Here is a 25,497-nt window from a genome sequence, read left to right on the forward strand (position 1 = left end):
TCGCACACACGCACACACACACATACATACATAAGCGCGCTTTAGTTCGCCATTATTTATTATAAGGTCCTTTACAGGCGAACCGTCTCGAAAATTTATTATCAATATTTTACATTATCGCGAAATCATCCTCCTTCACCACCTCCATCCCTTCCTCCTCCCTGTGTACAATTAATTATTTAAGTAATTCAATTGCAACTGTGCAACTTTCGTCGACCGTTCGAAAAATCATCGTTGAAATATTTCGTGACTTTGCTCGCTGCGAAAGTCGAATTTTACACATTGCCATTTAGCGCGTCACATTGTCGAGCGAATTAATGTAGAATTAATCACTTTGAATAAGAACTTTCCAGCTGTTTTGCCCTCTTTATTGCCTGCAGGTGATTAATTTGCAAGTGTGCATTGCTTATCACCGTGAAATGTTTCCGCCTCGCGACACTCGCCCAGCAAACAATTTTATCATTGCTACTTTTATACCAAAACATCCGCAGAACATCCGCATTGATCTAATTACCCTCTAATAGTTTGTAAATAATATTTTATAAGTAACATTTCCTAAATAACGTTTTGTAGATAATATTTTTCGTAACGAAATAAATAAGATAGGGATAGACAACTTTCGCGCTTCTTTTTTTCGTAAATCGCGAAAAGGATTGTAGAATAACGAAACAAAATAGTTTTAAAAAAACATTCCGTGTGAGAACGGAAACAAGTTTATTCGTCATATCGATATTCTATCTCAACGGATCAACGAAAAAAAAATTCTATCACTGCTCAGGTAAAAATCGCGCGAATTAAAAGTGCTACGAATATAGCACGAAATTGTAAAAAATAGACTATCGTTTACTGGACGAGCACAAGCGTGTACAAAGAAGTTATACATATTTATCCCATTGTGGATGCGCGCGCAACGAGAGAACGCGAATCCGTGTATCAGCGATATCGATGGTAAACAATCGTAATAATAGTATTAATAATAACAATAATTACAATCTACCATATTTAAATGCGTCAGTGTCTGTCGGTAAGGCTATCACTGCTGCGTATGGCAAAATAGTTCTTGAACCACTCGTCCGATATTTCTCGTATGAACCCACGACCGATCGATAATGGAATCGCGCATTATTCTTAATCACATTGCAATGTGATTCTGTGATTCATGAATCCAATGACTCCCAATGGAATCAGATCGGTCACTCTTTCACCTGTATCTTGAGATGTTGCAAGAACTCGTAATAACTGAGCGCCGTCTCGAATCGGTCTTCTATTAGTCGTTCGACAAATAGTGTTCTGAAATGGCTGTCCTCCCTGAAACGTCATCATTCGTCGCTTCGTAAAGTGCATTCGTAATAGCTTGAAGCAATGGACAAATTAAGATGTAGTAAGAAAAAAGTCGAATTGTACGATGAACGGACAATTGTACGAGCGCTGTTTAAATATTTACGATAGTTATTCAATCGTCGAATCACTATTCACTTTATATATTCCGTGCAAATCAATTCGTCATCGCACGCGGAGGAGAAGAAGCAGATTCGCTCACCTGATGATTTGTATAGGTACTGAGAACGATTTCTCCTCTTGCAAACTGAATATAAAATGTCGCAACCGTTCGTTCTCCATCGTGTCCAGTTCCGGCAGTTCATACTACAACGGGAATTCGAAGTGGCGAATTATTCGTTGAATTTTTATCTCGGCGCAGTTGATGCGATCAATTTGTCAAATTTCGATTCCACCAACAGTGCGGTGACCGCTGGCAGAAATTCTGAAAGTACTCACCAGTTCCTCCGGGATAGAAGCAAATGCCGGGACCCCGAATACAGCGGAACAGAATACCGGATTAATGTTCTTGCCGATGTAAATGTAGATTTTGTCGCCGGCATCCAGGAGGAAAACACCCCGAGCGTCGAGTCGTTCCGCGGATAGATGAAGTCGCGGTGGTTGCGGGCAGATCTTACCGTCGACGTCTTTAGCGTTGCGGTCGTCGAGTGCGTGCACCGGGTACAGGTCGGGGTAAACCATTTGCATCAGTTGCGCCAACGGTAGTGTTTTCAATTGGAACATAGCGAACACGCGATCGTCCAAGCGCGTGCTGGTGCCGGATCTGAACGCCAGCTGCAAGTTTACGAAAAGTGCGAGGATGATAAACGAGCGCGTATGGTGCAAAACAACGTCACATCTACCACACGGATTACTCACGCTTTTCAGCAAGGCGATGATGTATAACGGCAACAACTTTAAGCTTTCCGGCGCCAAAAGTCTCCCAGTACCGCTGGATTGTAACAATTTGTACGTGGATAGGACATCGATGGCGACGTTTATCAATGCGTCTCTGGCGTCCGACAAGGATGATTGAAGCGACCGATCAACAGCTGTTCGCATAAATATCTATCAATCTAAAGATTCTGCACGACAATCTGCATTCTGAAGTCCCTCCCGAAAGGGGGGCCAATTTTCTAATTTCATTTAATTACAAGTATTATATAGAGGCGCTCCCGGCTTACCCATTTTCGACAAAAGGCCTATTATACATTGTTGATCCGCGGCATGTAAAATGTCTGATAAATTTTTCACGATCGGCAAGCATAGAGTGTGCACTCTGATTCTTCGTTCGCCTTGAAAAAGAAAAAAAGTAAAGTAGAATATCAAGAAAATGTGAGAATATGTATGGGGGGGGAAACGATAAACACACGCAGAGGGAGGGAAAGCGATTACCTTTGCTCGAAGTGTAGAGTAGAGCTGCTTGGAAGCACACACTCTGCAGATCGGAAAGGTTCTCCTCGATAGCGATTTGCATGCCGAAGCCCGCATCCGGGTTGATGTTTGGCAAACAGAGAAGATCGGTCGACCGGACGAAAAAGCTGCCGTGGAAAGCTTGGATGCTGAGCCCGCGAGTACAACGAATCCTCATTACCGCCTCGAAGCCAATTTTTCTCGTCAGGTACCGGCGAAGCATTCTCTCCAACGTCTCCGCGCTCTGCGGCTTTGAAGCTCGAAACAACGGCACGTGGAAGATGCAGCCACCCGTGAACTTCGACATGCACGCTGCAAAATACAATAAGGATTCAAATTCAACTGTTTCATCACAAATTCGAGCTGATCCACCAACATCGTGCTGGTTCACACACCAGAAAAAGTATCATCGTGACATTTTTTTTTGTCTAATCATTTCACTTTTATGACTGTTTCCTGTCAAAGTCACAGTTGCGTGCGTAGAGTCTTGAAACAGACAAGAGAAATATATCACACGCATTTCTTATTACTCACACAAAGTTGCCAGGTCGCTGTATTGACTGTTCAACAGAAACATGTCGATCGCAATTTGCTGTCCGCTGCAATCCAGGGCGAATCTCTTATAGAAGTCTGTCGCCGGATTGAGATGCGGCACGTCTTTGCCCGCTCGAGCGTTGGGGTCCTCTCGCGACTGCAAAGCGCCTGGGCCATAATTAGGCAGACAGGTCTGGAAAACTGTGACGCGCCCTCCGGTCGCGAAAAGTAGCTTATAGGCGGCTTGAAGAGCGGCGCCGAGGGCGCAGCTGGTGTCGTGTGTGCCGTGGAACTTGACGGGCAACTGGGCGAGGAGGTCGCGAACGAGCTCCTCGCGCTCCTTCAGATTCACAATCAGGTTCTCGGGGCACGGCAGAAACACGTCGTCGATGTCCAGCATGATCATTTCGTGCGGCTGCGAGACGTTGTCGGGCATGCTGAAGAAGTGTAAGGCTGAGTCGACGGCGAGGAAACCGATCTGAGTGCGACTGTCGCCGGGTAGACGCGACAGCTCGTCGGTGATCGTGTTGCAGACGATCTGCAAGTAGCCGCTTTCTATCGCGAGACGAGACACGTCTACGACGAACAGGTAGACCGCGGGCTGAGGTGGACGGAGCTGGAATTCGTCGAATTCTCGATTAAATCCGTCAGGGGTGAAATAGAAAAAAAAAAGAAAGGAATTACACACAACCAAAAATTAAGCGGGAAATTGAGGAGGAAATGAAAAGGAGTGACACGCGTTCTTATTCCGACGTGATCTCTTTCAATCAACAATGCAAAGGAAACGAAACATTTATTACTGACCATATACTCGCTTGGCGCAATAAACTCGATCGTGCCGTTCTTGGCTTCCGGCCGTCGCGCTGGCTCGCCATACGATTTCGTTACAGGATCATATTGGAATTCTTCGGGTACTGAAAACAACAAGATGCAAGTATATTCGAATTTTGCCGTGTAACGCAACGAGATAGGCGAGATAAATGTGAATAGATACGGCGAATTTATTACGTTCGTTCAGCCTGAAGCAGAGATTGCACTTCCATCTCTTCATATCGATGAAAATTACGAAGGGGTTGATGTATGTTCTGCAAGCTCGACAACGCACAATCGTATTACACTGAATCACCGGCAAATGCTGCTGACAAGTGAAAAGAAAAGAAACAATCACATTAACGAAAGTCACTTCTGTTGAATATCCCCCCATGTCATATTCGCGAGAATGCACATGTAATGCCAAATATGACACCGAACATATTAGCATTGAGGTACATACATTTAAATCTTTAAATGGATGTATTAGCACACCGAATGGCAATCTAGACTTCTGCAGGAGCATGTTCGTATCTGGGACCTTCGTCAGCGTGCATCTGAATATTCTATAATCATTCGGCCCACGTCACACAGATTATAATGTAAATAATTTTGGCGTAAAATAATGCGACACTTTTAAACTCTATAGATTTTTGAACTTTGGATTCGTGTACTTTAGATATATTTCTTTCGATAACAAATAACTTGAATTTAAAAGATAGAAGAAACTACGTAGAATGATTCGAATAAAGAAAAAAAAAACTGTATGGAATAGGAGAAACTTACTCGGGACTACAATTTGCGGTGTCTAACAATTCCTGTTGTAACTTAATCTTTGGCGGCTCGACTCTTTTAGGCGGCAGTATATTTCTGCTCTGTAAGAGATCTACCGCTACCGAACCCTGAAAAACATATTAGTGTGTTGTAGTTTTAATGCGTTTATAGACAAAATTATTTATTATATATCACATTGTAAACTATATAATATTAAATGTGAGCACGATTACCCATAATTGGTCATAGCCGCTCTGTGTCACGTTCAGATTGCTCATCTGATTGTTTAATTGGTTTAATTGGTCAGGATACGTATTAGGGTATCTTCTATTTAATGAGTCTAATGGAACATTCGTCATCGGGCCGGGATAGTGCAAACGAGTATCATACTAAAAAGTGAGAGTAACTGTGTTATGTAACGTGAACTCTCGCTTTGTATCGCTTTGTATCACATTATGTTCCCAAATTCCAAAAATTTACCATCTGATGTCCTGGAAGCATCCTTGACGATGGTGGTCTCGCGTGTAATTGATTAATTCCTGAAGAGGGCACAGTAGCCCTTGGAGGTGGCATCGCGGTATTGGCAGTGTCCTGTTGCGGATACTTTCTCTGACCAGCTAAATTTTGATATACATTCGGACCTTGAGGAACACCTCCCAGTCCCATGGGGTCCATTTGGCCAGTAAGTAGATTTTGCAGAGGCTGAGGTTGAAGTTGAGACTGGGGCAGAGGCTGAGACTGGAGCAGAGGCTGAGACTGGGGCAGAGGCTGAGACTGGGACAGAGGCTGAGACTGGGGCAGAGGCTGAGACTGAGGCAGGGGTTGAGACTGATGCTGAGATTGGAGCAGAGGCTGATGCTGGGACTGAGGCAGAGGCTGATGCTGCTGGGACTGAGGCAGAGGCTTCAAAGGCTGAGGACAATAATCCTGCGGATTTCGTACAGCCATATTATGTGCTTGCTGTAAACTACTTGCGGAGAACAAGTTCTGAACGCTAGAACTCATGTGAGATGTCGATGACGCGCTGAATATGCTTTGCTGGCTTCCATATCTGAGTTGTGGACTAATTGCGCTTTCGGAAGGATCAATAGGCGATTGTGCCTGAACATTCCAAGTCCTTGATGATTGCACATTGGAAGCCTGCGGATCCTGCTGCATGTTACTGTCTTGGTTCAAATGTTGACTGACGTTTGGAGGAGGTAAACTAATGCTGGATGGGGCTGAAGAAATGGGATGACTCTGATCATATGCCAAGGGCTGATTTACTCTAGTAAAAGGCGACTGGCTGCCTGTTGTTTGATCTGTAGAGACTTGACTAGTCTTATCGACGCTACTGGAAACACCAGGAACGCCTATAGTGCCTTGCGGAATGTTGCTTGACGGGGAATTGGTCGCCCATTGGTAACTTTGGTTCACTTTAACAAATTCCGATTTAACAGTATCCGCAGGTGTCGAAGCTTCAGATTCAGCCCCGAGGTTTCTCGCCAATGGAGGTATCTGATTTGGAGGCATCTGATTCGGAGGAATCATAGGTCTATGGTGAATTTCCTGGCTAGGTTGGGGCATAAAGGCAGCTGAGGACGTGCCGATGTTCTGGCCACTGGTAGCGTACTGGCTGTGTACACCATAAGGGTTAATGGAACTGAGTGGCTGCGACGTTCTAGGTGGCGGAGGCAATACACCGGAGCTCTGTGATCCAGTTATTGGTGGCATTGGCGGTCGAGGTAACTGAGGCCGATACTGGTTGTGAAGATATTGAGTTGGTGATGGATCTCTGGAGGTTTCTCTGGATGGATCGCGCGAGGATTGTGATGATGGTGTACCTGAAATAAGTTTAGTTTTACAATAGTTTTACACCGTCACAATTTTTAAAGTGACCTCTTTAGATAAAACTCATTATCGAGAAAAGTATAAAGTAAAATTGGTACAGTTTATATATAACTAGTAACACTACCATTATTTTTAATATTGTGTTAGCATAGATCTTGAAATAAAAATCTGACATGTTATTTGATTTTCGAGCAATGTGCTTTCAAAATAAGAACTTACCAGTTAGATTGAAATGAGGGGACTGCATACCATTCTGTTGAGGTATGGAACTCTGACCATTCACCATAGGTGATGGATTATTCTTCAAAGCATTATTGGGTTCTACATATAGTGGATACTGGTAACCGCTTGATTGTGACATTCTGTCCCTCTAAAAGTCACTGTAATCAAATATGTCATTAAGACAATGCAGTTCGATAAATATATCATTAAGAAAATACAATTCTCTCCATAGATACGAAAGAAAGATCCAGAGTCGATAAGTGAGCGTGAATAGTCAGATTCAAAATCTATCGTTGTCAGGCTTTAGAGCAGATCCAAGGTGTATAATAATAATATAAAAAAAGATATGCAACGTCGTTTCTATTTTAATTTTTCTCGTACATCAAAGGTCACAAAAGGAACTCGGACAGTTCGTTGAAGTTTCATCGGAATATTGCAGCACCTACGAGAGAGTGCAAATTCCAGAATGAACAGGTTATAGCGAAGGGATCAGCTGCATCACGCGTGCTGTACGTCGTTTGAGGCTTTCGATAAACTGGAAGGAAAGTATAGATTGCAGCAGACTGACGTTTTACGGCGAGTTAAAGCGCACTGTCAGTGCGCCGAAAGGTTAAAGTGGAGAAGACGGCTCGGGATGCTCGAGCACCTGAATTTTGGCCTTACCTTCGCGATGGGCGCGACACCGAAATTAGGAACGGCCGGATGCAGACCCGCGCATCGCCCCTCGTTGCCGTTTAATTCCCTCCGAACGATCTCACAAATATTATAGCGTACCAATTCGTGAGCAAACGAACAGCACGCACAACATTACGTGGCAGCTCATGCGACTGCCGCGCCATGGCGTGGCACTTGCCGTCTCCGAGCGAGAGATGCTGATGCCGCTGAGGTAGCCTGGAGGCTGATGATGCGTCGTCTTTGAACGATGTAGGTCTTGTATTTCACCTTGTATGCGCGATTTTTTACACATTTTAATCTCCTTTCAGAAAAAAACGATCCTTCGATCGTGTACACGTATCGGCAGAAATATACATATCCGAATATGTGATAAATGTACCTACTTGGATCTCTCGGAATGTACGGAATGTAATATAAGAAAAAAGTGTGGAGATCTCAGTAAAAGGATTTTCTATCGTAATACGCGAGACTGAGAAATATTCCAGCCAATGCTCGGTCGATCCTTAGAGCACCTTTTCCACAAGATCCTACCGACGTGAGAGAATTGACCGTAACGGCATGTATACATCAATATATGGATTATGTATTTATCTCGATATATAGAATACACTTTGCAATCTGGGTTAAATAGACGATGAGTCTTGGTCGTTTGGAGAGGCTCGCGCGGCACTTTGGAATGACGGAAGATACACAAGTGGGAACGGCGGCGCGAACGTAACGAGGAATTACATAAAACAAGTCACAATTGGTCGTGCCGCTTTTAATCGGACTCGGCTCCCAGGGCTGTGCAGAGCGTGTCGACGCGCGTCCGCAGTTCCTCGTTCTCGTGCGAGAGTAGACTTTTGCACGCGCCGGCCAACTCGCAGCTCGTTAGGTGTTTTTTCAGTTGATCTGAAAAAGATGCGGTATTAGACTATCAAATAGTCGATTTCGCCGTATAGCTCATTTTAACGTGTCTTTCCTGAAAATCCTGAAAATATCTTCAAGAAGAAAAAAACGATGACTCGTAAAACTAACTTGACAGACACACACGCATATGTATATAAGATCTATATTGTATCCATGTACCTGAATGTACGACACTGTTTAGCAACATTAGTGCGTTCAGTACGATGTGTATGTCGAGGCTGTTAGCGCGCGCTTCGAAGAACACTTGCATCTTATGACCAAAGTCCGCTGCGATCAGCAGCTTCTCGGATTCCGCCAGACAAATCCCCGTTAATATCGTCAGGCCCAGGATCGCTTCGTTTTGCATCAACGAGTGCTGCGCTAGGAGCATATTCACTAGATGCTGCACCGCACCGTACTTCATGATCGACAGGGCGATCTGCTTGTCCCTGTAAAGTGCGCGTGAAACTTCGAGATCGCGTCATTGACACCGTCGAGAACGAACCTGCTGTTGTTCATCAGCCACGCGATCAGTCGATTCGCCTCACCCTGAACGCCAGGATGATCGATATTGCACCACTGAACCGCTCGCTTGATCAGGTCTTCCTTTCGTCCTAAGAACACCGCTGCTTCTTCTGCAAAAATCGCAAATGTTCTTACATTACCAACGATCGCTTTTGGCCCTCTGGATAGATCAGAGGCGCATCATTGTCTTCTATCTACGATAGGATGCAAAATAGAGTGTAGAATGTACTTGCGCAATCGTTAACGTTGTGTCACCCTGTGAATCCGGCTGTGTTCGGTTTTTCCACTCAATAAATTCAATAAAACGTAAAAAGAGTGACCCGGAAATAAAAATTACGTTACTCACGCTGAATGTACAAGGGAAATTGAATTCTCGGAAGAGAAAGAGAGAGAGAGAGAGAAAGAGAGAGATTTACCGACGTACTTACTTTGGCCGTCTATGACTATTCTGAGCGTGCCCAGTAATTTGAAGATGACAGGGAAAGTGGGGATGTCTAGCATAGGATAGAGCACATCAATCAGACCATCGGCGAGTATCAACGGCTTGTTGTCCGCAGGTATGACGAGATTGCGCAGGGCGCTGAGCAAGGCGTGCTGGCACCTGATGTCGTCGAACTTGCTGCCGTTCTCCCGGAGAAGCTTCAGCAACTTCCGATGTATACCTTGTTCGACAATGTGTTTGCAGTGCGTATCGGTGCGCGCGAAATTGCCCATAGCCAGCACAGCGGTGAGCTGCAGGTCCTCGTCGTTGCTCTCCAGCCATTCCACCAACTTCTTGTAGACAGAGCCCTTGCTATCGTCATAAAGGAGGTTCATACTGTCGTCTGTGAGGAAAGAACATTTGGTGCACGTCAAGCCACGATGAGCTCTAAAGATGTGTGCCTCCCGCAGGCTCACCTTCCGTTAAGATCAGTATGATCAGATTACAGGCGACTTTCAGCACGCATCGTGTCTCTTCGTCGTTGCACTGTGGAACGTGTTTCTCCAACAGTTTCAGCAGCAACTCGCACACTCCTTCTTTGGCCAGTAGAAACTTGACTTTCTCTGCAAGCCAGTTGAGGAGGACGGTTACGGTATCGTTAATCGTGTCATTCGGCGGTGAATTGACCATGTCATTGCAACTAATTAAATTATCATTGACTTGCCATCCTCCGCTTGACCGTGTAGCAGCGCCAAACCTATCCCTGACAGCACAGGGGAAGTGTCTCTGGTCAGTATGTCGACCAGAATTTTCGTTAATTTCTCGTCGAGAAATATGATGTTCGCGTCGTTCAATATGCTGAGAGTGAGTAATCCGTGCATAGCCGTCTCGTCGTTGATGCCATCCTGTTCCAAGATTGTGCTGATCATCCATATTATGTTCCTCTCGAGTACCTGACAAAGTCAAACGATTAAATTTATCACTCACTGTTGTTCATAACATGGTGATTTTATTGTGGACTGTTCACACAATACGATGTGTGGCGACATATACAGACGGGAGAGCTTTAGCTTTCTTACCTGCGTGTACAACGATTCCTGATCCACCAGAAGATTTAATAAAAATCCAAGAGCCACGTTTCGCAGAAGGCTGCCGCCTTCGTAATTTTTCAACATGATACCAATCTTAAGCGCCGTTATGATCACTTCCAAACCGTTCTCCTCCTTCACCAAGTTTTTGCCATTCTCTGTTATAAAAAATAACAGTGGTAAAAAATGCAGTAAATAATAATATAAAATTATGTAAGATAAACTTTCGAATAGAGATGTGATTATTGTAATTACCACTCTCAAAGCAGATATTCCCTAGAGCTCTAGATATCTGCGTCAATATATCTAAATCCTCCATCCTCATCAAACAGATCAATGCACGTATTAACTTCCTATTTATGCATTTCTCCCTTCCTTTGTCAGTCTTTGCTATCTCGGCAATAACCTTTGCCGTTTTCGCTATGACCTGGTGAGACGGGTGTACCAGTAGTGTCAGGAAAACCTCATCGATGAGTAATTCAGTTGTCTCTAAAATGATACCATCACTCTTTAGTACAAGCCAACATGTCGATTACGATCTTTTCATTGTACCTCCAGTCAAAGTTTTGCTAATGTCTACCATAGAATCCAATATCCGAGAGATATTAGGACACTCGTCCTCATTCTGCGAGGTTTCAAGCTCCATAGCATGTTTCAGATCATCGACGAGCTCGTCGATGTTATATTTTGTTTCGCCTGCAATATGCACTGAGATGAGAAAAACATTGTTAAACAATTTCTCGAATAGGGACAGAGATAGATTTCTTGAATAGATAGAGCTACAGAGGGAAAGTATATTTTTTGAAACTAGCAAAACGATTACCTTCCATCTTCACAGGAGAAGATTCGCGCCAAAAATCCGCGGAATTCGCACCTGATTCACCCGCACGTCGCACTTTCCTCGTAGTACTTTTTTTCTGATTCAACGTTCACCGAAGAAGGTTCGCGGTCCTTCCGACCACTTCTGACGTAGTTTACGTTCGTCGGAGTAATTCAGAGATGAATCTGAGCGCTTTAAAAATGGCGGACGCCGCCGTCGGCTATTTTCCTTCGAACGTGATGGCGGAATCAAAGGACGCTGCGAAAACATCCATCACGGAATCTGCGAAATATAAGGAAAGAATTTATGGTGAGTTTGGCGAAAAAAAAAGTCATATCGGAAAATGTTTACTCGCGTGTCTGACTTCCCCGTGAACTATGAGCTATACCGGAAAGTGAACTGCCATGCTTTGCGTCCGGGTAAAGTTCGTTAGACAGAGATGGAAATGATTTATAACCTTTTTTTCTATTTGCTATCCTGGCGCTAAAACATGGCAATTCACACTCCAGTATAGTATATAGTTGGATTTCTTGACAAACTAACCCTACTTTTTTAAAAGTTTTCATTCCCTACGTTCATTATGTTATGAATAGCACAAGAAGCTTTGAATTATGAATATGTAAAAGCAATCGGACGAAATGATAATCATGGTGAATGTAATCAGAAGCATCATACACACACACACACACACACATACATACATACCATGTTGTTTATATTACAACACGTGTATCAGTACTGAAGCAGTACCAAATATTATGTAATTAATTAGCATTTAATTTCCCCCTTATTTCCCTCGACTTCATAACTCCCTTATCGTAATATGCGAGATTCGCTTTTACATTCCGTCCAGATATGTCTTACATACATCTATAAGCCGCTATAAACAATTCACACAATCTAACCTAATATAAGAGATCAAGTTTTCCATCCAGTTTTTGTTAATCGCTGAGTCTGTTTTCTATTGCTATACTGCGATAGTTTGCACCAGTTCTTTTTTCTCCTTCCCATTAAATCTCAAAAAAAGAGGAAAAAAGAACTAATATAAGCTAGCGCAACTAGTACAGCGGTAGAAAACAGACTGATCGTACAGTGTGTACTTTGCATCTGACATGAAGGAAACAATCAAGAGATTAGAATATTATTGCAAACTGTGAAATCAACTTTTCACGTTTGTATAAAACTAATATCTGAACTTTGATCAGTTACCATTTTATAGTGTGTATTACTGAAATATAGATTTCCCACATGCAGAATAGTTGCAGCTATTAATCCATTATCCGATGCTGAAGCTTGTTGTCATGTGTTTATTTAACTTTCCATGAATTATGACAGTTAATGTTCGTATAATATTGATGCTGTTTCAGCGAAACCATTAATGTTTTTATAGCTGTGGTGTTCTTAAGCACTGTAACTGGCATTTCTGCTCTTGCTGGCTTTTCTGGGGCAATAGCAACCGCCAGAAAGCAAGATCCAAAATATTTTGGCAAAGGAATCTCCAGTGTTCAAGGACTCCATGAAACTGGAGCTTCATTGGCACTAAGAGCTCTCACTTGGGGCTCGTTTTATGCTATCACAGGATGTGGCTTACTTTTCTATGGAATTTGGAAGATTTCGGGAGCTACCAATGCTGAGGAATTCAGGTTTAAGATGGGTTCTTTGCTACCAAAGATACCTAAGAATAATCCACCTCAAAGCAGGACAGAGTTTGAGGGTTTAAGAGATCTATTGACATATATTTCTGAGGATTGGGGACAAAGAAAGGAGGTAACTCATTTAACTTCAAGATACTAAGTATTTAGATTTCTCAGAAATGTTTCACAAATATTAAAATCAATAAATTAAAAATCATTCTGTTAGAAATACCTAAAATTAATATAAATATTCTCGAGAATGTAAGACAACCTTTCGAGTTTTTTGACAAACCATCTGCAAATATTTAGTAGAAGATCGTTAGACTGTATTGAATGTTACTATTAATAGTAGAATTTTTCTTGATAATTCGTTATGAAAATCATTTTAGGCATATTTAAGAAGGCTGTAATCTGTCTTTTACAGGAATAAAAAACGCATGCTTAGTCGTCTTATCCGGCGATAATGTGACATGGCTTGCACCGTTCATATCTGGCAACGTGCGAATGGCGTGATTGTTCAAGGATTATGTGATTGTGTGCTTATGAGTCACGTATAATTTTACGACATGTTAAACATTGTAAATATAAGAAAAATCATGACTCCTCTTAAGCCACAAGTTAAGTCGTTCGTTGTAAGTTGCTGATTGAAACCCGAAGGAAAAAGAATTTTATATTTATTAATTATAAATTTAGCCAATAAATATAGAATTATAGATAAATGTGATACTCTTTCAATTTGCTATTTCTCCATCCAGTTTATAATAAAAGAAAAAAAAAGGCACAAGAAATTTAACGAATTTTTAGTAATAATATCTTAATATCGAAAACAGTCAATCTCTTTGCTGTTAGAGATCAGTCACGTTAAAGAACGTGACACTTTCATATTTATTTATATTAACCGAAACGTAAGAAGCAAAGGTGGAATAATGACGGATTACATAAGCAGTGGCGACGTAACGTTAAATAATCGTATGTACGTGCATAAGTGTAGAACGTATGTCGTTACCAAATCATCCTCTGTGTGCATATTCACGAACGGAAAATAACAGTTGCGTGATTTTTCTGAGAAATCGTAACTCATCGAAGTTCAATGTCACGATTCAGGAATTGAAGTCGTACAATATGTACGTGAAATATGCGTATATATGAGTAGTTGTTCCAACAAACGTTACGTACTTTCACAATAATTTGACAGTTATAATTACATGCGCGTCAAATTAAAAGCACGGTGTTGAAAAAAAATAAAGAAAATATTTTGCGCATGATTATGTGTTAAAAATTTTTCTACATTTTTCTTTTTCAAGGTGCCTCGAGCTTTCAAATTTTAAAAAGCTAAAATTGATGTTTCATTACGATCTATACTATACTTCAAATTTGTAATAAAACGTCCGTTTTATTCTGCGTGGCGCAAAAATTCATTCTCTTTGTGAAATGAATACATATTACGATTTTTCAAATATCTGAATTTGCAATAAGTTAATCAATCTTCAGCCGCAATATAAAACTCTACTCATTAGATGCAACCTCAAAAGAGATTTGTTCGTCCTCATTTATCAAACAATATTCCTGCGGATATTTCTCCTCGTAGTCGCGCACGTATTATTTAGATCAGGACTTTTATTCACGTGTCTACGTTTTCTTACAAACGGCCTCCACGTTCAATCAATTTTTTTCCTTTCAACGCGCGACAATTTTTCAGAAGGCTCAGAGCCTTCCTTAAAATTGAAATTTTATCGCGATATGAAACTTGTGAAATTTTTCCCTGCGTATTTCTGGATTTTATAGTTGAGGCACTGCAGGATATTGTAGGATAATTGAAGGTAAGATTTAGAATATTTGATATATAGTGAGAATTACGGTAAGATATTATTTACTCATATCCGGTCATAAATTACACCATTCAACATTTTGTCACATGAATTATTTTAGGCGTCTTTTTTCTTTTTTATGTATTTTTGAGCGCTATAAATTGGAATATTCAGAATTTTTACGTTGCCCAGTAGTTTTTCTGTGTCAACATTTTCGACAAGCAAAACTCGAACTTGAAATTGGCCATAGGATGTAATGAATATTGTATGGTGGAAGTGGGACACTCTGCACACATAATACTGAGAACGGTTCTACGAAGCATCTATGGAAAAATGTTACCAGAGAAAGTGGAGTCCTACTATGTTAGCAAACTACCGCTGGGCATTCAAGAGAGACATTCCAGAGACAAAGTACAGAAGAAGATAATAAACGAGTCATTTCAAATAAGGTAATGTATTCCAATATAAAATGTCATCTACTTACGCGGAGTTGTAATTTCTGCGACATAGTTACTTGATAATTTCCAAACTTGGGTGATGGGAAAAATCGGATTGTACATTTAGATGCAGCATGGGATTTGCTACAAGACGAAGCTGAAATAAATCATGTGACAGAAAAAGAATTATCTCTTGTTGTCCAGTATAGTTATTAAATAATGTTCAATATTTTAATTGCAAAAGATACATATAGTAACAAAATCATAATAACAATTGTGCAACAGCCGGTCATATGTGAGAAACGCACGCACGCGCCTCCACATGTATGCTTATATGTATTACATGCGAAAGCAGCTCTTTACTTGTAACATGTCACCACATATAAAAAAATGACAAGGAGAATCACTGCTTTCCCCCAAGAGAACCTTCCGTTTAGGATATCCTCCACGCGCAGAGTGGATACTTAATTAACGTCCACCTTGGATATACTAATTGGATCCCCGATTAGAATCTAGTACCCTACGACCTAAGGATCCGGAAAACCTAGACTCTAGGATCGACGGACCGTAGGATCTAGAGATCCGGTGAACAATAATATCTAAGTCCTATAAAATCGAATATTTAGGAATTCATTTGTCTCTTTGCGAATCCTATAAGTAAGACGTATGAAATACGTATCTTAGGATTTACGGACTCTCGAGGATTTGTAGATTCTGTGCTCCACCGAGTCCCACCTTAAGAATCTTAGGACATAAGGATCCTGAGAGATACCACACCCAGGATCTAACTTCTAGGGTAATACGGCTTCTGTTATCAATTTAAATGCTTAAGGTTAACAAAGTAATAAATTAAGTGTGATAAGTAATCAATAAATTACAAAAATTTGTTTCTCCTTGTTTTTCAGAAAAACACGATTTCTAGGATCTATCGACTTGAAATCTCCGAGGATCTGCAAATTTGTAGCTTCTATGACTGTTGAGATAGAAGATTAAACATAGATATATATACGGAGTCCTACGATGTACGAACTCTAGAATTAATCTAAGTCTTAGGTTGTAAGATTTATCTATAGACCTTAAGGATTTACAAATTGTTCTATAAGGCTTTAGGCTTTTCGTGTACGTTTTCGTTAAGATCTCGGCGCCCCCCGACGAAAACAAACAATTCCGGCTCACAAGATCCAAAGAGTTCAGATCTTTTTTCTTTTTCTTTTTTTCAGAAGAAATGCGCACAGATCTTAGAAGCCGTTAAACCCTAGCATCTCTTTGAACAAATAGATCCTGAATGCATGGCTACGTCGACCAGCGGCGTGAGAAAGAAACAGAAAAAGGGGAAAGAAGAAAGGGAGTAGAGGGAAAGAGGCAGAAGGGAAAGAGAGATAGGAAAGAGCGCCCAGGCGCCCCGGTGTGCCAGATACCGCCTTTAGTTGGCTTTGAGCTTATCGTTGTAGTCGATGTGACTGGGTGCGTCGTTGGCGAAGTGTTTCTTCTCGGCTTTCTTGTCGGTTAGGTACGTCTTGTGGAAGAATTGCGCGAACAAGACGAAATAGCTGAAGTACATCGCGAAACTGAAGTGGATGTTCATGCGGGTGATGTGACAGTCCACATGGCCGCTTTCCAGGTATTGATAGGCGGATATGTTGATGGCGCAACCGATCACCATCTGGGTGAGCTGCAACGTGGTGATCACCATGGAGATCGCCCTGGGCGGTTTGTACCGCATCGCTTTGAGAGCATAGTAGGTGTACATGATGGAGTGGACGCAGTAGTTCATCACGACGTACCATCGCGCGGACGCGGTGTATTCCGAATACGAAAACCATGAATACAGCAGCACGGTGATGTGGTGGTACCAATGCAGGAAGATCAGCGGCTGTTTGCGCAGCACGATGAAGATCGTGTCGCCGAGCTCGGGTAGCTTCGACAGTACGAACAACCACGTCCAGAAGCCCGACACGCAGTTCTGCTCAATGAAGCTGCAATCCAATTATTCATGTGCAAATGATGAATAAATATGTTGAAAATGCGTTCGAGCGAGATGCGAACGAGAAACCGATTAAGTTTCTGAAGGAGAAACAAATGTTAAAACGGCAATTTTACGGTTATTAAGACTCTCCGCTGTAGCTTACTTAATTAACGATGCCAGAAGCGAGATAAACGTATATATCCCTAAATTTCTTGCGGAATACGTTGAAATGAGAGTATACGTCGTCCGTAAAATTATACTTGTGAGACCGATTGAATACATTTATCGAATGTTCCGTAAGCTATTCTTTTATTGCAAAAATCTCAATAAACAGCCGTAAAATTAACGTGACAAAATCATGAAAAGAAGGGTTGAAAAGGGAAGCGTGTCATGTTAAATTTACAGTTATTTATTGATTGTTAAAGCAACAGAAAAATTCTCGAAATATTTGGCAAATGTGTCAATCGATCGATCGAACGAAATGTTTAACCACTTGCATTACGATTTAACTTTCGGTTGCCGTGCCGCGCTCTACAATATAACACGAACACGAATATAACACAAACTACAAGAATTATCGTGTAAAAAAATCCGTACGACATACCGTATCGTTTCTGAAATATTTCCAAGATATCGTTGATACTATGCGATGCCATGAACTTTGGAACTGTAGCTCGAGTAATGAACGATCTAATTGTTAGTCGACATGACGCACACGTATTTTTGTTTCTGCGATAAATACCTATCGACGTGGTATACACGTCGCTGGCGGTTTTGGAACAAAAGCATCTCGACATGAGTGGCACGTCTTCATAGCGCAAGTGGTTAATTTTATAAAAGGATATATCCTTTCAATTCAACTCGTATTTCGCGATAATTTCAGGCTTGCGTTTTTTGCTTTCGATGTCATCGAACAAGGCAATTGCAGCGAGAGACCAATAGCCTGATTTTGTAAATTTTAACGACGTATCATTCGTCGTCGTTACGCAACTTTTTTGCTATAAGTTATACCTGCGCAACGACGACATAACGATAATAACACTGTCGTTAACACAGTTATAGAATTGCGCTACAGAAATTTTAATATGAATTAAACCTATTTATTAGACTGATCGACCGGAAAATTGTTCAGTTAACATAATTTTGTACGAACTAAAAAATTTATGCGAAGTATTACGCAATAAATATATATATATAGATTTTAAAAAATATATTTACATTTGGACAAGAAAAAAAAAGTAAAGAAAAAATAGGAATAGAAATAGGAGCGTAATATCACGTAACTTGTTGATTGAGTTGCAACGATTTACATAAAAACAATTTCACGGTAGGCCAGTTATTTATATCTTCCTTTTTTTGGTTCTAATTATATCTAAATTATCTCAACTGATATTTGTTTCGTAACCTGATTAAAAGCAAAGTTTTTATCGGATAGTCGCCAAATCAAAATGAATTTTGTGCGTAGAGACGCGTTCATAAAATTTAGATCTCGCATGATGTGGCTTTGCTGTTTCCATGTTTGCACTAGAGAATTTTTCGCAATAACTATTAATACGTGAAGAATATAAATTTCCGACGTTCGTCGACATATTCCTCATCACGTGGAGCCGGTTTATCACTAGCAGATAATAGTAACGTTTCAAATTATATTAGTTGTTGTAAAAAGACAGTCAGTTGCACAAGACGGTTGCAACAGATTTTTTACACGTGTCGGAACATATAAAGAATGATGAAGTGGACCTATGATTTGCAAGTAAGCACAGTAGGAAGTTAGAGAACTGTTATAATTACATACGAACGTATAATTTTCACGCATGCATATGTATGTAATTTGAATAGCTATCTAGCCGTCGATTGCATATGTTCCGTGACCTTAAATTTGCCGTATTTTTATTTATTCTGAGGCATGTAAGAAAAGAATAAAACTGTTGCAACCGTCCAGTGACCGACTGTATGTGTACTCCAGTAGTCGAAATTGACAGCACTAGTAATAATAAGTGACAAGTAAATAATTCACGTTTGGTTTTGCTTATATTGGCCTTGAAGGCCAATATGCTATTAGGGTATAATATTAAATTATTCATAACGGTTATACGCAATTTAGTATTGAAATAAAGTGTACTTCGTATTCTGTACCAACAAGAAGCACATATTGAATCCGCGTCATATTATGCTTGTATATGATTTTCACCTTTATGCTTATTTATGATATGCGATAAGCGAATTAAGTATGGCTGAAGGATGTTCATTACGTCAATATATCATGTTAAATATTAACCTTTTCATCACCTATTGAGTGTATCGACGACTCAAAGACACGTGTCGAAGTTACGTCAGTAATTTTTAAACATTGGTAACTTAACCCTTTGCACTCCGCTGTCGCCGTAGCGGCGACATGATTGTTTTGCTACCTCGGCACTTTAAGAAATTTTAAGTCCTAAAATTTATGTTTTTCTTTTATAATATAAGTTAGAATATGTTTTGTTATAAAATAGCTAAGAAATAAAAATTTTGTTTTATTGAAACGACTCTATTTTTCTTCTACATCATAGGTATGTATTTGGAACTAATAGCCTCTATGCATTACTAGGCTGGAGTGCAAAGGGTTAAATAGTTAGGCAAAACAAAGCAACTACCGACCTTGTACTACAAATGCTGTGGTGTAGACCATGATGTCTGAGGACGTGGATCAGCTCGGGCGCAGTCCTGGTGAAGCCGATAATAGAAAAGGCAGCCAATAGCGTATTCCAAAGACAGAGTATTCCCCTCAATTCGAATCTGGGCCTGCTGGCCATATAATGTTGCCCGCCGAATATCAGGATCATGTACAGTCCGCAATAATAGAAGCAATTCTTCCAATTGTTCACCATCCACACCTTGGTCTCATAATGGCTGAACGTCTCCTCGAAGTTGAAGATATAGGAATAATTTGGGAGGGTCACCTCCATATAATCTACCTTATTCATCTTCGATGCGTTTCGAGTCGATGTCTCGGACGATCCTGCAACAAACATTAATATTAAGCGAGGAATTGGTCGCCTCGCACTGGAAAGCCACGACTAATGTTCGCGTTTATCGAGAAATTTTATCTCTCGAGAGATTAGAGAATTACTTCTGAAGAAATTAGGAAACGTATACACACACGCGCGTGCGCGCGCACACGTGACTGTGTGTGTGTATACTAATGTCTACTTGGAATGAAATCAGAAACTCTACATCCATTCGATTCACAAGATGTAAATTCAAAGTACCAAGTTTTACGAAGGAATTCCCTCGCCGAAATTCGCACACACATTGAAAATTTTATTTAACACGAAAATAATACAGGTTTGATTCGGCAATCTTGAATGATTTCAGTGTCTAATTGAAAGGAATTCATCTTCGAAAACTGTAAAGATATAAAAAAGATATAAAAAAGAAATGGAAATAAGATAAAAAGATAATCGGCATTAGTCAACGACCACGTGTTTTATCGGTTTGTTTTTGTGCGCGACTAGTCACGCGTCTGCGCAGTAGCACACGCGTGAGCAACGAATAAGCCAATCCGAGTTCGACGTTCGATCTCACGCGATATTTCATATGATGCGCCGTTGGATTGAAATCGCTGGTGCGAACAATCACGCAGACAAAGCCGGAAAATCGTCTCTTTCAAGCGTGTTCTTGCGGAAGAACCAAGATGGCGGAAAAAAGTCAAGAAAATGTTGTGGCAAGGTGTGTATCTAAGAACACGTCGTTGAAGAGCTGAGGTTGGTTAGAGTTCCATTGCTAAATACGAAACAAATAGATTTTAATAACTACTCAGGCAAAGGAAAGCCAAATGATTAAAGGTTGCAATTTTTACCTCTGTAAGTTGCGCAAACGCATCCTGTATATCCAATATGAAAAATATATCTTCTGAGAATTACTCTAACAACATTAATTCTCTCTTATCAAATATGGGAAACATTGTATAATTCATGCGAGGTAAAAATGTTGAATTCCTAATCATTATGCAAAACATATGAAAAAGAAAATTATATTAATAGATATAAATTGACCCAGTAGTACACAATCATCTGTGTCAATCGTTGCGTAAGACATATGAATACGATCGTGTATAAAATTATAGTTATCCTTGTAAAATATTTTTCTGCCCGTTATTTCTTAAAAATAGTTTTTCTATTGAAAAAATCTTTCTATCCCTTCGTAACCGTTCGAAGGATAAACGCATGCCGAGACGGATAAAAACTGGAGTTTCTTCAAGGGAACATGTTCTACCTCTTAAAGTTGCGATTAAGAACTTGCAGAAAACATACATACCCGTTAGTTTGAGTTGCAAATCGGACGCAACAGAAGATATTATTGCGAGACTTATATTAGGAAATTACGTTGAAATTACTGCGACAATCTTGTAGCATTGGAAACGGACAAAAAGGTAAACGAGCAGTCACGTGATAGTGAATTGCGCTGAATATCATTTGGCAATCGCGTCGTGAAATGGATAACGAATGCAAAATATACGGACCGTAATTCCGAAAGACAACATTGATGCAGCATTGATCGAGATGAATTCGTCGGATATTAGCCTCACGAAGCTTCGGATAAAGAAACGCCCATACCTCGTAATTAGACGTTCGAACTTTCACTAAGAAATATCGCCAGGAAGCATTCACATTTATTGTTTATGCGAATTCGCAACGCAGTAACGGATGTTTGAACTTTGAATATTTTACACTTGATTATCTGATTATATAACTTTGATATTTTGCGCTTTTAATACTCGTTTTACACGAAAAATATTTTCATAAGAGACATATAATATTAAATAAGTGAACGAATAGTTTTTCATCGGCTGGGTTTTATGCGATTACTGCACACCTATTTGCAGAGTGCATAAGTGTCTCACGGCATTTTTGAAAGACAAAAACGTATCAACAAAACGAAATATTTCTCAAACATATACTAGAGTTCGAGTAATAAAACTATTGAGCAACGGTAATTTATCACCGGCCAATTTATCATTATCAATTTATCGGCAGTAAGACTTTTCTGCGGGGGTTTCATAATATACTAACGTTTCCATACACATTCCAACACACAAACGTTATCTAAACGTGTTTGAGAAATATTTTTGTTGATTGACCTGCTGAACGATTTTTTCTCAGTTCATCATTTCCTGTTTGATAACAAGATTTCATCATGAATAATTGAATAACTTGTTTTTTTTTTTCTTACCATAGCAGCACAAATTGGTTAGTTAATTGTTGTCTAACATTTCGCATTAATGTTAGGCAACGGTTAACCAACTAATTTATGTTGCTCCGGTTTTATCGCAGGTCAAACACATGATTTTGTCTATTGTAACTGTTGAATAATTATTGCTTTATTGCAAATTAATGCTTTAATGCATATACACGATGGATAGGTAACAACTTATTTATTCTTCCATTTTTGCTTCGTATTAAATAATACGTAATTAAAAAGATTCTGGTGTAGAAAATTACAGGAAAGTCAAATGGTTTTTTGTAAGAAAACGAAAAAATCGATTGACATTAAACATTGAATGTTCTTTTGGTTTTAATTTAAGAATATATTTTTATTTTCTAAGTAACGAAAACTAAAAAAAAATGTAAGTGCCTTACCGTTATTGTTACTAGTGAAAATAACATTATACACGTCGTTATTAAATCATTGAAGAAAGAAAAGTTAAATGTAACGGCGTTACAAGCAACGAATACCTTCTCAACTGTATATTCCAATACGTCTTAACAAATATTTACTTGAATGTAGCACTTTTCTTTTTAATGATAATTTTAATAATTTTAATAATTTTGTTGTAGAAACAATCCATCTTTTGAATCTATCTTTTAAATTAATGAAAGCAATAAGTATTCAACGAACTTTTGCAAATCCTTAATGATCCAATTTCGACACGGGGGAAAATTTTTATTGAGTAATATACTATTCTCCATAGAAAAAATCAATTTGTTAAACGTACAGTTAATAATTCGAAATTACGTTTATCGAATGAGACGCGAAAGTTGTTCGAGTCATCTATTTTTATGAAACTACTTTTTTCCTCGAGAGTTATAATTCGCCAAAAATACATTTTTCTTTCTGTTGCTTATTCCGAGACACTTGAAAAATTAATACAGATTCTATTACAAACCTGTTTACGTGTTTATGCAGAATATTAGTACTTTATATACAAAAAATTGAGATTTATATACAAACAAAAACTTGCGTTTAGCTTCGTATCGTTTTACTTGGAATGATAATATATTAAGTAAAGCTTTATTAAGACCTCTTCAGACAAACTTGAATTACCACATATTGCATATGCATAAAAAAATTAATTAATCATGATACGTATACAAAAATTATGTTTATATTATGTTAAATTAATGTTTATATACATGAACGGTCAATTTTTGCTGCATATGCATTTATGTTAAATTATGTTTATATACATGAACGGTCAATTTTTTCTGCATATGCATCATGTGACTCTGCAATTTGATCGGATAGGCTTTCAGTCATAACAATCGTCTCTTGGTTCTTGAGGAAATTTCTATACACACGAGATTTTAGACGCGATTTACCGAGCAAAGCGTTGCCGTGCGAAAAAACCGTCTCCCGATGATCTCGACCATTAAATATTTACTATTCACAATAACCATAACATACACACTCACCGATTATGCTCATATACCCGTATATTCTACTCGGAAGTAGTGAATTTTATCGTTCTTATATAAATGTATGTATTTGTCTTTTAAAAATACTGTTTTACCTAGTAAGTAATAATGTTACCTAACTGAGCGTGGCACGAAAAATGGGTGTAAAACCATAACATTCTGGAGAATTAATAGCAGACAACGCTAATGATATAAACGAGAAACAGCAGGATCTTCACATAGCAAGAGGGGGAAAGAGGAAAGAAGGACGAACAGAGTAAGTGAGTGAGTAAGTGAGAGAGAGAAAGATAAATAATTAGAAACAGGTTAATAAGCAGTTTCGCGTGTGTATAGCCGTATTATATTTAGGTCGAGCCGTTCAATGTGCTTTCTGAATGATTTTCGACTTACACACACGCGCGCACACAAGTGTGTACGAGGTGTTGGCTGATTGGTTTCATTCACGCACGCACACACAGACATACGGAGGCATGCATACGCGAAATACGTATAGGTGTACGTTACCTGCGTTTAGTGCTGCACTTTTCGTGAAATTTCCGGAATAGTCAAAGGCGCGAGATGGTGCGAGATGAGCGTCGTTCGGCTTGGAGCCCGAAAGAACGAAGCTGTCAAATTACTAGCAGGGAGCGTTGGTCGTGTCGCGAGCCGGCGTATTTGACGTGGGCAAGGCCACTTCCTATTGGAGCGCAAACCACCGGGCGTCCGGTAGCACCGGCGCCTTCTGATACACGGAGTGCAATCGATAGATAAACAAATGTGAAAGAGAGAGAGAGAGAGAGAGAGAGACGCGGTAGGTACTCCCGTCGTCGTCGTCGTCGCGTGATTCACAATCGGTCGATCTCTCAATTTCTCTCTCACACATACACACACACTCTCTCTCTCTTTTTCTCTCTCACCCTCCCTTTCTCGCTCGTTCTCCCTCTTTCTTTCTACTCCTCTTTCCTTCGATATCTTTTTATCGACGATCGCGCCCTGATCAATCTCTCTCTCTTTCCCGCGCGTCGTTTCGTTCGATCGTCCCTCCTTTTTTTTCTTTTCCTTTTCTCTGTCTTCTCTGTATACAAAACGCTCCACCGACTTGGACCACTACCTAAATCAAGTTGCCATATTCACACTCACCATAAGACAGGTTGCGCGATACTGCCGCTCGTCGTTTTATACACCGCTCTCAACCCCCTTTCCTTCCACACCCGTACCACTGACATCTATCGTCGTCGGGGTCCCACGCCCCGTTAATTTCCCGCCCAGATATGTCCCTAGCTGCTCCCTAGATGGCGGGACTTTTGACTTGATGTCATGATGTTATAATTGCTCGTTCTGTATGGATATACGACAGGTAAGGAACTTCTCAAATATTATTGAAATCAAACATGTGATCATGTAACAGCATTTTTAACGCAAAAAAAAGATATTGTTCGTAAATGAAGAAATAAGATAATATAATAGCACTTTACTGATATTTCCATGAATAATCCCTCACAATGCATCAATAACGAGCGAACTCTACCCTGAATTGAATGAAAGTTTAAATATTGTTGTTAAATAAACCATGTATTCTAATTCGACAAAGCCGGGTATATTTAAATTTACTTATTATCACTTTCTTCGTCTTGTAACGCATACAATCGGCACAATAGCATTCAAAATTTATTAGGCTT

General features: G+C 39.9%; 4 protein-coding genes and 1 long non-coding RNA gene across 10 annotated transcripts; 2 read left to right on the forward strand and 3 right to left on the reverse strand.

The window, feature by feature from the left end:
- Nucleotides 1-70: 70 nt before the first annotated feature.
- LOC106745474 (protein transport protein Sec24A) lies at nucleotides 71-7,713 on the reverse strand. Of its 2 annotated transcripts, XM_014621111.1 has the most exons (16): nucleotides 7,564-7,713; nucleotides 7,282-7,435; nucleotides 6,898-7,058; nucleotides 5,329-6,671; nucleotides 5,082-5,237; nucleotides 4,861-4,976; nucleotides 4,538-4,640; nucleotides 4,273-4,402; nucleotides 4,069-4,178; nucleotides 3,265-3,880; nucleotides 2,713-3,042; nucleotides 2,502-2,612; nucleotides 2,197-2,369; nucleotides 1,777-2,112; nucleotides 1,541-1,644; nucleotides 71-1,308 (listed from the first exon to the last, which is right to left on the reverse strand). In XM_014621111.1, exons 3-16 carry the CDS (start codon nucleotides 7,037-7,039, stop codon nucleotides 1,194-1,196), a joined length of 3,885 nt encoding a protein of 1,294 aa, XP_014476597.1. In that variant the 5' UTR covers nucleotides 7,040-7,058; nucleotides 7,282-7,435; nucleotides 7,564-7,713; the 3' UTR covers nucleotides 71-1,193. The 2 variants fall into 2 exon arrangements, with proteins under 2 accessions (XP_014476597.1, XP_014476606.1); XM_014621120.1 differs by lacking the exon at nucleotides 7,282-7,435 and having other exon boundaries at nucleotides 4,273-4,399; nucleotides 7,564-7,712.
- A 32-nt stretch (nucleotides 7,714-7,745) lies between these two features.
- On the forward strand, nucleotides 7,746-8,259 carry LOC106745524. The gene is made up of 2 exons (XR_001374533.1): nucleotides 7,746-7,824; nucleotides 7,884-8,259. It is a non-coding gene; the product is annotated as an uncharacterized LOC106745524 (long non-coding RNA).
- LOC106745490 (rap1 GTPase-GDP dissociation stimulator 1-B) lies at nucleotides 8,139-11,406 on the reverse strand. Of its 3 annotated transcripts, none has more exons than XM_014621156.1 (10): nucleotides 11,321-11,406; nucleotides 11,050-11,193; nucleotides 10,753-10,986; nucleotides 10,489-10,655; nucleotides 10,134-10,362; nucleotides 9,886-10,032; nucleotides 9,417-9,812; nucleotides 8,969-9,098; nucleotides 8,644-8,912; nucleotides 8,139-8,466 (listed from the first exon to the last, which is right to left on the reverse strand). In XM_014621156.1, exons 1-10 carry the CDS (start codon nucleotides 11,325-11,327, stop codon nucleotides 8,336-8,338), a joined length of 1,854 nt encoding a protein of 617 aa, XP_014476642.1. In that variant the 5' UTR covers nucleotides 11,328-11,406; the 3' UTR covers nucleotides 8,139-8,335. The 3 variants fall into 3 exon arrangements, with proteins under 3 accessions (XP_014476642.1, XP_014476633.1, XP_014476651.1); XM_014621147.1 differs by having other exon boundaries at nucleotides 11,050-11,205; nucleotides 11,321-11,402; XM_014621165.1 differs by lacking the exon at nucleotides 11,321-11,406 and having other exon boundaries at nucleotides 11,078-11,165.
- A 72-nt stretch (nucleotides 11,407-11,478) lies between these two features.
- On the forward strand, nucleotides 11,479-13,670 carry LOC106745516 (transmembrane protein 242). 2 transcript variants are annotated; one of them, XM_014621201.1, is made up of 3 exons: nucleotides 11,479-11,626; nucleotides 12,708-13,084; nucleotides 13,376-13,670. In XM_014621201.1, the coding sequence occupies exons 1-3, from the start codon at nucleotides 11,497-11,499 to the stop codon at nucleotides 13,379-13,381; spliced, it is 513 nt and encodes a 170-aa protein (XP_014476687.1). In that variant the 5' UTR covers nucleotides 11,479-11,496; the 3' UTR covers nucleotides 13,382-13,670. The 2 variants fall into 2 exon arrangements, with proteins under 2 accessions (XP_014476687.1, XP_014476678.1); XM_014621192.1 differs by lacking the exon at nucleotides 11,479-11,626 and adding an exon at nucleotides 11,875-12,077 and having other exon boundaries at nucleotides 12,685-13,084.
- A 1,732-nt stretch (nucleotides 13,671-15,402) lies between these two features.
- Nucleotides 15,403-25,097, reverse strand: LOC106745503 (elongation of very long chain fatty acids protein 6). Of its 2 annotated transcripts, XM_014621182.1 has the most exons (4): nucleotides 24,959-25,097; nucleotides 24,344-24,560; nucleotides 19,803-20,163; nucleotides 15,403-17,172 (listed from the first exon to the last, which is right to left on the reverse strand). In XM_014621182.1, the coding sequence occupies exons 3-4, from the start codon at nucleotides 20,126-20,128 to the stop codon at nucleotides 16,620-16,622; spliced, it is 879 nt and encodes a 292-aa protein (XP_014476668.1). In that variant the 5' UTR covers nucleotides 20,129-20,163; nucleotides 24,344-24,560; nucleotides 24,959-25,097; the 3' UTR covers nucleotides 15,403-16,619. The 2 variants fall into 2 exon arrangements, with proteins under 2 accessions (XP_014476668.1, XP_014476660.1); XM_014621174.1 differs by lacking the exons at nucleotides 24,344-24,560; nucleotides 24,959-25,097 and having other exon boundaries at nucleotides 19,803-20,523.
- Between the last annotated feature and the right edge of the window lie 400 nt (nucleotides 25,098-25,497).

The sequence above is a fragment of the Dinoponera quadriceps genome, unplaced genomic scaffold (assembly GCF_001313825.1).
Source record: "Dinoponera quadriceps isolate SergipeBrazil2010 unplaced genomic scaffold, ASM131382v1 scaffold120, whole genome shotgun sequence".
Classification (NCBI taxonomy): Eukaryota; Metazoa; Arthropoda; class Insecta; order Hymenoptera; family Formicidae; genus Dinoponera; species Dinoponera quadriceps.

Coding starts and splice junctions, on each gene's coding strand:
- LOC106745503 (XM_014621174.1), bottom strand. CDS start 20,176: ATGTTTGTTGCAGGATCGTCCGAGACATCGACTCGAAACGCATCGAAG. Junction 17,173..19,802: donor CACAGCATTTGTAGTACAAG/GTCGGTAGTTGC, acceptor ATTGGATTGCAG/CTTCATTGAGCAGAACTGCG.
- LOC106745516 (XM_014621192.1), top strand. CDS start 11,956: ATGATAATCATGGTGAATGTAATCAGAAGCATCATACACACACACACA. Junction 12,078..12,684: donor GAAGCAGTACCAAATATTAT/GTAATTAATTAG, acceptor ATGCTGTTTCAG/CGAAACCATTAATGTTTTTA.
- LOC106745490 (XM_014621147.1), bottom strand. Junction 10,656..10,752: donor GAATATCTGCTTTGAGAGTG/GTAATTACAATA, acceptor TTTTTATAACAG/AGAATGGCAAAAACTTGGTG. Junction 8,467..8,643: donor AAACAGTGTCGTACATTCAG/GTACATGGATAC, acceptor CATCTTTTTCAG/ATCAACTGAAAAAACACCTA.
- LOC106745474 (XM_014621111.1), bottom strand. CDS start 7,039: ATGTCACAATCAAGCGGTTACCAGTATCCACTATATGTAGAACCCAAT. Junction 5,238..5,328: donor TGCTTCCAGGACATCAGATG/GTAAATTTTTGG, acceptor CTCACTTTTTAG/TATGATACTCGTTTGCACTA. Junction 2,613..2,712: donor ACTCTACACTTCGAGCAAAG/GTAATCGCTTTC, acceptor TTCTTTTTCAAG/GCGAACGAAGAATCAGAGTG.